Source organism: Periophthalmus magnuspinnatus, chromosome 11, assembly GCF_009829125.3.
Source record: "Periophthalmus magnuspinnatus isolate fPerMag1 chromosome 11, fPerMag1.2.pri, whole genome shotgun sequence".
NCBI lineage: Eukaryota > Metazoa > Chordata > Actinopteri > Gobiiformes > Gobiidae > Periophthalmus > Periophthalmus magnuspinnatus.
In genome coordinates this window covers 31,257,778-31,268,286 of record NC_047136.2, presented here as the reverse complement: position 1 = coordinate 31,268,286, position 10,509 = coordinate 31,257,778, and the positions used below count along the sequence as shown (strand labels likewise).

Sequence of the window (10,509 nt, the reverse complement as noted above, 5' to 3'; positions counted from 1 at the left end):
ATCAACTTTTTGGAACTTTCTGCCATGTTATAACGTTCGTTGCTCCCTCATCAAAAAAGTAGTTTAATGTATCTAGGGCTAGGTGATATATATATATATATATATATATATATATATATATATATATATATATATATATATATATATATATATATATATATATATATATATATATATATATATATATATAATTATATTTATTGAAATTAAGGACAGGTAACTTGCCTTGAATTAAAGACAGGTGACTTGCCTCCATAGCTCCATGTCAGGTCCATGCAGGTATGGACATTTCACCTAATCAAAAAAGCTGTGATTCCTCTTCAGCACCATGCACTCCTACTGCCAACGTATTCCAGCAACCTCTGGGCCCTATTCAAACCCACCTTATGGAGGCAGTACGATTCTATTCAATGCTCAGTCTACAAGCCTACCCATGTTTCTGCAAGGCAATAGCCCATAAACATACAAAAGCATGATACAAAACAATACAACACAACTTGCCTGATGCGATGTGCAGTTTCATTAGCAGACTGCACATCAGCTGTGTTGTGATAGTGCTCTGAAGGGGGAGTAAAGTGAGAGACAAGCTGAAACTTGTAACTGCACAATTGCACAGCTCTTTGTTGTGATGGCGTTTATGGCAACTGTTAGCATGTTCCTTTTATCCGATCAGAAGAATCACTGGAGACCAGAGAATAGACTCACAAGAGGTTTATTCCCTAATGCATACAATCTAATACAAGTCCGGCGCAATGCTATCCCTAGTACGTGCACGGAGATCTCAGGGGCGCTCCCGTGTTGATCTGAGTGCCTTACCCTGTGCGCCACATTTAAACATAAATCATGAATATTCAGTAGCTGGGTGTGGACATCTTCTTCTTCCTCCCGGCCTCGCTGGTGTGACCTGTGTGACCTAATTTTGGAGTTGTTGCTCATCACTTATCCTGTTGATTTATCTCAGCGTCATCTTTAATAGCTTAATCTAAGAGACCATGCTACACAATCTATTTTCACAGTACGTGCTTTGATATGCAATAAGAATGCAAGAATGGAGTGTGTTTGTGCAGTGTTGCATGCAAGTCCCAAACCTCCTTGAATTAAATCTCTAATATTATGAGCAATGATGTTTACGTCCTTCATTCCCCCTTTTGATCTATTTTTATAGATCACCATTTATATGTTTCCTTAAAGTTAATACGGTGGGGCCAGTGCCGGTACTGTGGGTTTTACCTCCTCCTGCCTAAGCATTGTTTAAGCTGACCACCTACAGCGCGTTGAATGACACGTTCAATTAAAGATCTGATCAATGGAACACAACAACAACCACAAAAGACAAATAATGCAATCACCATTACTAATGTGGTAGCCATTGACATTGCTATTTGTTTCCAAGAGCCAAACATTTTGGAGAACCACTCGTCTAGGGGATTGTTAACACCTGAGTGAGAATGTGTGAGTGAGTGAGTGATTGTGTCTGAGAACATTTGGAATCCTTTAAGAGTTCTGGTTATGGAGCCATCTGGAGCAGTATTATTAGGAATAAATGTACAACACTGTTCTCCGAACAAAGAACATACCCCTCCCCGTGCGGCTAATAACATAACTAGGGCCATTCTATTTTGAAAAGTAGTTCTGGATACCGCGTCTAATTGTTCAGCCATAGCTGTGCCTAAGGATGTGGTCAGGTTGGTTAAACGCAACAAGTTGTAATGGAGATAATTTATACAATCTACATTTTTGTTAGGAGTGATAGGAAATATAGCACTAATGAATGGGAGATTTTCAAACCCTGCAGCAAGTTGATCGACTAGTTTATATTCATCTGGAACACCACGTGGTACACCTATAGCATCTACATATGTTGGATTAGGGCCTAGAGCATGATTTACATCAGAGATAGTGTCACGTTGATATCTGGTGTGTGTGGTATGTGAACCTGAATTAACAATAATGGTAGCGGGATAGATAAGAGAAACCAATGAGCACACACCAGTCCAATTACCTGGCATATGTCCTCTGAGTGTATAACTTCCGCACCACCACCATACATCAACACGTTGCTTTAATAAAAAGAGTAAAAGATTTGTTTTTGGTTAGATTTTCAGAACACATGTGTCGTAACGGTGCGGATAGGACCAAAGGATGCAGACCAGAGCAGTTTTAACAGTGTTTATTTACAGCGGTGAAAATGCAGTCTTTAAACAGGTCACAAGAGCAGGTACAGGAACCGGGGAACGGGAGACGGGTCAGGCGGGTGCGGTGCAGGTAGAGGCGGGCAGGACAGGACCAGGACGGGGATAGAAGCAGGTGCGGTACCAGGGCGGGCGGAGCAGACGAAGACCAGAGCGGGGAGCGGGCGACAAACCAGAGACCAGGACCGGACAGGAGACGAGACGAGCAGGAGACGAGACGAGCAGGAGACGAGACGAGCAGGAGACGAGACGAGCCGGAGACGAGACGAGCAGGAGGCGATACCGGGACTGGAACGTGACGGCAGGAGCTGGGCGAGTGGAGGCAGGAATCTGGAGGGTGCATAAATCCAAATGAGCATTTGCAGGAAAGTACCAAATAACAAAGCTTAGCTAGAAACATTCACGTTTTACACGCGGACGGTCTGGCACCGAGTGTAGACTGCCAAGCCTTCTTGTACTCAGCAGCAGGTGGTGGTGATTAGGCTGATGCACCCCAGGTGTGCACGGGAGGAGTCAGGCACTCCACCCAGCTCCAGACACACAGGTAGGGGAGGGGGAGAGAGCACGGGAGGACAGGGAAACTGACATCATGACAGTACCCCCCCCCTAAGGTCCACCTCCTGGTGGACCCCCAGGCTTGTCAGGATGAGCGCGGTGAAAGTCTCTCACCATGTCGGGGTCCAGAATGCGTGCCCTGGGCACCCAGGATCGCTCCTCCGGACCGTAACCCTCCCAATCGACGAGGTACTGGAGGCCCCTACCACGGCGACGGACGTCAATCAGGCGGCGGACGGTGAACGCCGGGTGGCCGTCAATGACTCGGGCGGGCGGTGGGGGATCGGCCGGAGGGCACAGGTCGCTGGTCCGGACTGGTTTAACCTGGGAGACGTGAAAGGTCGGATGAATCCGGAGAGACGGGGGTAACTGGAGGCGCACCGCCGATGGATTTATGATCCTCATGATCTTAAACGGTCCCAGGAATCGGGGGGACAGCTTACGGGAGTCCGTCTTCAGCGGGACCGTCTTGGCGGAGAGCCAAACCATCTGGCCAGGTTGGTATACGGGCGCCGGGACACGGTGGCGATCGGCCGTCGCCTTAGTGCGCGCTCCAGCCCGAAGAAGGGCCGCCCTGGCCTTCTTCCAGATCCGGCGACAGCGCTGGAGATGGCGCTGAACAGACGGGACGGCGAGGTCCCTCTCCTCCGTGGGAAAGAGAGGGGGTTGATATCCCAGCGATGCCTCGAAGGGGGACATACCAGTGGCGGAACTCACGAGGGAGTTGTGAGCGTACTCTATCCAGGGTAGGTGAGTACTCCAGGTCGCGGGGTTGGCGGAGGCTGTGCACCGTAGGGCCGACTCCAGGTCTTGGTTGGCCCGCTCCGTCTGCCCATTAGATTGTGGATGGAACCCGGACGTGAGGCTAACCGTGGCCCCCAAACTGTCGCAGAAAGACCGCCATACCTGAGAGGTGAATTGGGTCCCTCTGTCGGACACGATGTCCACCGGGATGCCGTGGAGTCGGAAGACATGACTGGTCAGCTGGTCGGCAGTTTCTTTGGCTGTGGGGAGCTTAGGCAGGGCAACGAAATGGGCGGCCTTGGAGAAGCGGTCCACAATGGTGAGAACCACCGTGTTCCCCTGGGAAGGGGGAAGGCCCGTCACGAAGTCCAAGGCGATGTGGGACCAAGGGCGACGAGGAACTGGGAGAGGATGCAAGAGACCAGAAGGGGGTGAGTGGGAGGCCTTGGCCCGAGCACATACCTGGCAGGCGGCGACATAAGCCCGGGTGTCTGTGTCCATCGTGGGCCACCAGAAGCGTCTCCTGAGGAGGGAGAGAGAGCGACCGGCACCAGGATGGCAGGCGAAACGGGAGGCATGGACCCACTGGAGCACCTGAGACCGGACAGAATCGGGAACAAACAGTTTATCTGGAGGGCCGTTACCTGGGTCGGGGTCGTTGGTCTGGGCCTCTCGGACGGTGTCCTCGATATCCCAATGGACCGCGGCCACCACACACGAGGAGGGGATAATTGTTTCTGCGGTGACCGGGCTATCCTCCAGGGCGAACTGGCGGGAGAGGGCATCCGGTTTGACGTTCCGAGATCCGGGGCGGTAGGTGAGGAGAAAGTTGAAGCGGCTGAAGAAGAGGGACCAACGAGCTTGACGGGGATTGAGGCGCCTGGCGGACTGGATGTACTCCAAGTTTTTATGGTCGGTCCAGACGATGAATGGTTGCTCCGCCCCTTCGAGCCAGTGGCGCCACTCCTCCAAGGCCAGCTTTACGGCAAGGAGCTCCCGATCCCCCACATCATAATTGACCTCGGCCGAGGACAGTCGCCGGGAAAAGAAGGCGCAGGGACAGAGGCGGTTGTGGGGGTCGAACCTCTGCGAAAGCACGGCCCCCACTCCCGAGTCGGAGGCGTCGACCTCCACGATGAATTGCCGTGAAGGGTCGGGCTGGTGCAGGATGGGAGCGGAGGTAAATAGTCTCTTAAGCTTCTCGAAGGCTGTCTGCGCCTCAGGAGACCAGGCAAACGGCAAAGCAGGAGAGGTGAGTTTAGTTAAGGGCGAGATAACCCTACTAAAATCCCGGATGAAACGTCTATAAAAATTGGCAAAGCCGATAAATCTCTGGAGCTGTCTCCGGCTGGTAGGAACGGGCCACTCAGTGACAGCCTGGATCTTTTCAGGGTCAGCTCTTACTTGGCCCCGCCCCACAATGAAGCCCAAAAAGCTGACCTCCTCTGCGTGAAACTCGCATTTCTCAGCTTTCACGAACAGTTTATTCTCGAGGAGGCGCTGGAGAACCTGGCGAACGTGCTGATGATGCTCCTGGGGGGACCGCGAGAAAATCAAGATGTCATCCAAGTAAACAAAGACGAATCGGTTAAGGAAATCACGGAGCACATCGTTGATGAGGGCTTGGAATACGGCAGGGGCGTTGGTGAGACCGAAGGGCATAACCAAGTATTCGAAATGTCCCAGGGGTGTCTTGAAGGCCGTCTTCCATTCGTCTCCCTCCCTGATGCGCACCAGGTGGTACGCATTCCGCAAATCCAACTTTGAGAAGATGGTCGCACCGTGGAGGGGCGTAAATGCCGAGTCCAGTAAGGGAAGCGGGTATTTATTCTTTACGGTTATATTGTTCAGACCCCGGTAATCAATGCAAGGCCGCAGGGATTTGTCCTTCTTAGCCACAAAGAAGAACCCCGCTCCCACGGGTGAAGTGGACGGGCGGATGATTCCGGCAGCCAGGGACCCACGGATATAGTCCTCCATTGACTCGCGTTCAGGTTTAGACAGGTTATATAGCCTGCTAGATGGTAGTGGGGCACCCGGCAGGAGGTCAATGGCGCAGTCATATGGACGGTGGGGCGGTAAAGAGAGGGCCTTGCTCTTGCTAAAAACCTCCCCCAGGTCGTGATATTCAGCAGGCACCGAGGACAGATTGGGGGTGTCTGGGGACGGATCAGCGACAGGAACGGACCTCCCGGCCGGAGGGAGGGCGGACCGAAGGCACTTGGCGTGGCAATCGGGACTCCAGCCCGAAACTCCGCCCCTGGCCCAATCGAAAACAGGGTTGTGGGCGCGTAGCCAGGGGTAACCAAGGACCAGAGGAGAAGCGGAGGAGGACAGGACATGAAACTGACGGTTCTCTTGGTGGTTGCCGGACAGAATCACGGTGACAGGTTCTGTGATGTGAGTGATGTGCCCCAGAAAACGTCCATTGAGCCCCTGGGCATTTAAGGGGCGTTCGAGGGGCTCCAGGTAGACCCCGAGCTGCTCCGCGACTTGGGCATCAATAAAGTCCCTCTCAGCCCCGGAGTCGATAAGGGCGGAAACGCATAAGGTCTCTGTGCGAACGCACAGGGTGGCGCTGAGCCGCAGTCTATTAGAAGAGTCCAGGATGTGTTGCTCGCCCACCAGTACTCCCAGTGCTACTGGTGGGCCCCCCCTTTTGGCCGAACTGGGCAAGTGACCACATAATGTCCGCGCTCACCGCAGTAGAGGCAAGCCCCGGCCAGACGACGCCTCCGTTGACGCTCCTCGGCCGACACAAGGGTCCTGTCGAGTTGCATGGGCTCATCCGGCGGGGGCGGGGCAGCGCGTGGCTCCGGCGGGACCGGTGACCGGCGTCTCTCTCGGCGACGAGCCCGTAGGCGGTTGTCTATACGGTGAGTGAGGGAGATGAGGGTCCGCAGGTCGGGGGGTTCGTCCCGGGAAACCAATTCATCTTTCAAAGTCTCGTTCAGGCCCCGCACAAACACAGCCCGCAGCGCGCTGTCCGTCCAGTCCAGCTCCGCCGCATGTGTCCAGAATTCAATGGAATAATCCGCTACCGTCCTGGAGCCCTGGCTGAGAGTCAATAACCGGGAGGCAGCATTGTCCTGGTAGTGCGGGTGGTCAAACACCAGCTTAAACGTGGACACAAATTCATTAAAATCCAGGCTATCCACAGACGTCTTCATTAGGCGCGCCTCTGCCCACTGGAGAGCTCTGCCCCGGAGTAATCCACATATATATCGGATCTTGGTGGCCCCCGAGCTGAAACGAGAAGGGCATTGCTGGAACATGAACTCGCACTGGAACAGGAATCCGCGACAGAGGTGAGGTTGTCCAGCATACGGCTCCGGATCCGTGCCTCTCGGCTCCGGGAGGCGTGGCGGCGCTCCAGCTGCAGCAGGCGGGGTGACGAGGAGCGCGGCCACCTGGTGGTTAAGCTGTGCCACCTGCTGGGACAATGTCTGATTTAGCTCCAATAGAGTTCGAATGGATTGTTCATGCTGACCCAGCACCGCCTCGGGGTGAGAGTGCGTCAGGCGGCGCGTCTGGTCCGGATCTGAGCCTGCTTGGTCCATAGTGGCCAGACCGTTCTGTCGTAACGGTGCGGATAGGACCAAAGGATGCAGACCAGAGCAGTTTTAACAGTGTTTATTTACAGCGGTGAAAATGCAGTCTTTAAACAGGTCACAAGAGCAGGTACAGGAACCGGGGAACGGGAGACGGGTCAGGCGGGTGCGGTGCAGGTAGAGGCGGGCAGGACAGGACCAGGACGGGGATAGAAGCAGGTGCGGTACCAGGGCGGGCGGAGCAGACGAAGACCAGAGCGGGGAGCGGGCGACAAACCAGAGACCAGGACCGGACAGGAGACGAGACGAGCAGGAGACGAGACGAGCAGGAGACGAGACGAGCAGGAGACGAGACGAGCCGGAGACGAGACGAGCAGGAGGCGATACCGGGACTGGAACGTGACGGCAGGAGCTGGGCGAGTGGAGGCAGGAATCTGGAGGGTGCATAAATCCAAATGAGCATTTGCAGGAAAGTACCAAATAACAAAGCTTAGCTAGAAACATTCACGTTTTACACGCGGACGGTCTGGCACCGAGTGTAGACTGCCAAGCCTTCTTGTACTCAGCAGCAGGTGGTGGTGATTAGGCTGATGCACCCCAGGTGTGCACGGGAGGAGTCAGGCACTCCACCCAGCTCCAGACACACAGGTAGGGGAGGGGGAGAGAGCACGGGAGGACAGGGAAACTGACATCATGACAACATGCTAGGGTCAATAGAGCCTACATGCCTACAATCTGTACAACTTTCAGGACAGCTACTGGAGACACAGGTGAAATTACCCACTTTGGGAGTGTAAAAAATTGGAGGTTGGATATGAGCTTTTAGGATAGGGAAGATAGGGCCTAATTGTTTGCATGATGAGGATAGATTGGAATTGTTCCTTGAGGAGAGCTCCAATGCACATGATGTGTTCTCATAAATGCCTGGGACCAACTGCAGCCGTGGCCTTGCATTAAGGCAGACCACACAGTCTTCTCTTATACCTAAGGCAACATTTTGCGCGGATTGGAGCCAAATGTTAGATTGTACTTGAGTGCCAGTAGCTGAATAAACAAATTCTGCTGAAGTAAATTGGGATGGGCCCAGAACTTGAATGTATTTAGTCTTTTGGTCTAATCTACCAACAGAAATATAGGGACTAGTCTTGTTAGTTCTGATTGGATCTTGACATATAATTGCGTCGGCGTAATAATCACGGGATGGTCCGGGCACATATACATAAAATCTAAATACTGTGCATTCAGAAGCATTTGCTTGTTGTGTGAAATCTATTGTTACTACTAAATGGGTTGCAGTCCTGGTTAAAGTTAACATGTTTTTCCATTTACTAGCTAGTTCTGTGGAGGACCATGGGGTCCAGTCATTACGTGAGTATGCAGCTACGTTTCCCCATGAATTGTCAATTTGTCCGGGCATCACATACCAGTGATAAGAGTTAGGGTCTACCAAAGAAGTTAACGGAGTCCCCCGATGTTTAAATAAGTGGAATGGTACACGAAAAACTCTGGATTCTCCGGTGGGAGTACATACTTGAGGTAATGTCGCGTGACTGGTTTTGTTTGAACACTTCTGACCTGTTATTGAAATTAAGTTATCTGAGGTAGTGGAGGCCCCACCTGCACATGGCCATAATGTTACACTAAAGCATAATACTGTTAATAATGAAATCCCCCTTTTGTGCGGGGTAGAACCCCTTCCACTAAAAATCATTGCGTGTGTAAGCGTGCGTGTACAAGCCTTTTGACAGGGATGCAGGGTAGCCATTCGTGCAGCTCCCATTGGGCACTGCAGTTTTCTAAAGTGTATGTCACCATTTAGATCATTAGTGTGATTTAAAATGTGCAAATTATAATAATGATCCATGGGTGTCATAGATTATAACTACAGTATATAGTAGATACAAGCACAAAAAGACAGATCTTACATACAAAATCTTCTGTCACTATTTGTGTTTGTACAGGCTCTGGGGCTGAGCTCATCCCAGGACCGCACTCTGATGAAGAAAAAGATCAAGGAGCTCAAAGTTCTGGTTGAGAAAACCCGATGGAACCATGATCAAGAACATCCGAGAGAGACACGGCGGAGAGACACGGAAGACACGGAGTGAGGGGCCAGCACCACCTGCTGACTAAACCTACAACCATGCTCAGGGGGCACTGGTCCCTGAGGGACACCAGCCTGCCCTGCCAGTGAGGAGGGATATCTACTGGAGGGGCATTGCCTGGTGTAAGAGATCGAAGAGGTTTGAGAGGCTACTCATCGGCCCTCTCTGAATCTCCTGGTCTTAGCCATATGACAAGGAACTATTTATTCACGGTTTATTTAACAACAAAATGGAATCTTCAAAAAAAAAAAAAAAAAAAAAAAAAAAACCCTCCAAAATCTTCTTCTGTGCCATTTTGAGAAAGGTCTGTTTGTGAACCAAATCTTCATGTAAACATCAGCCTTTGGGATTGCCCATACCACCTCCTTGAGCTGCTGCAGAATGTCTCGTTTCTCTTTCCTCACTGTCTTCTCCTTGATTCCTCTCCTCATCCCTCAAGCGACTGCAGGACACCACAGAGGAAACATGAGCAGATGAAGGAAACCACGGAGGAAACATGAGCAAGTGAAGGACACCATGGAGGAAACATGAGCAAATGAAGGAAACCATGAGGATTCAGGAGGCAGACGTTGGATAAAATAATAAAACTTCATGTCTCACTTTGGGGTGTTTGATATTTTACATAATCCAGAATTTGGCATTAAAAGTAATAACAAAAAATGTTCAAACACATTTATCCTAAAGCAAAGACGCTGGTCTGACATTTCAGTCCTGGAATAATAACACAAAATAAGCCCTCATCTCACTACAGAGTCATTTTGGACAGACCCAGGGGAAAAGGCTCATGGACCCTCAGCTAGTGTCTTCTCCAGCTTCTCTGCTGTGCTCCTTTCTCCTGTATCTCCTCTCTGTGTCTCCTCTGCTCCTCTCTCCTGGCTATGTCTCCTGTCTCCTCTGCTCCTCTTTCCTCACGTTGTATCCTAGCTCTTGTAATCCTCTCTCCTCTGCTCCTCAGTCCTTTTTCCTCTCGCCTCTGCTCCTTTCTCCTCTGTTCCTTTCTCATCGCTCAGTCTCCTCTCTCCTCTACTCCTCTCTTCTTGCTGTGTCTCCTCTGTTCCTCTCTCCCCTGCCCTTGCTGTGTCTCTGCTCCTCTCTCCTCGCTGTCCCCTCTGCTCCTTTCTCCTTGCTGTCTCCTGCTCCTCTCTTCTCCTCTCTCCTCGCTGTGTCTCCTCTGTGGGTGGGACTTCTTCATCCATTTCCTGCAGAGTCAAGGAGGATCGAGGAGAAGGAAGCGAGGAAAGAGAAATAAGATGCGGCCCAAAGGAGACCTGAACAGGAGCCAATGGGAGGGACTGAAAGCCTCACACTTGAAAACTGACAAACTCTGATTCTAGTGGTGCTCACACAGTACACACTCATGTA

The 10,509-nt window shown here is 51.6% G+C and overlaps 1 protein-coding gene across 1 annotated transcript in view; it reads left to right on the top strand.

The window, feature by feature from the left end:
* The window catches only part of ppp1r9a (protein phosphatase 1, regulatory subunit 9A), a 137,465-nt gene extending 127,873 nt beyond the window's left edge, over positions 1 to 9,592 (top strand). The window contains exon 20 of the mRNA XM_055225249.1: positions 9,004 to 9,592. Within this exon, the coding sequence (XP_055081224.1) occupies positions 9,004 to 9,150 (147 nt within the window). The 3' untranslated portion in view covers positions 9,151 to 9,592. The remainder of the gene's footprint in view (positions 1 to 9,003) is intronic.
* Positions 9,593 to 10,509: the final 917 nt, after the last annotated feature.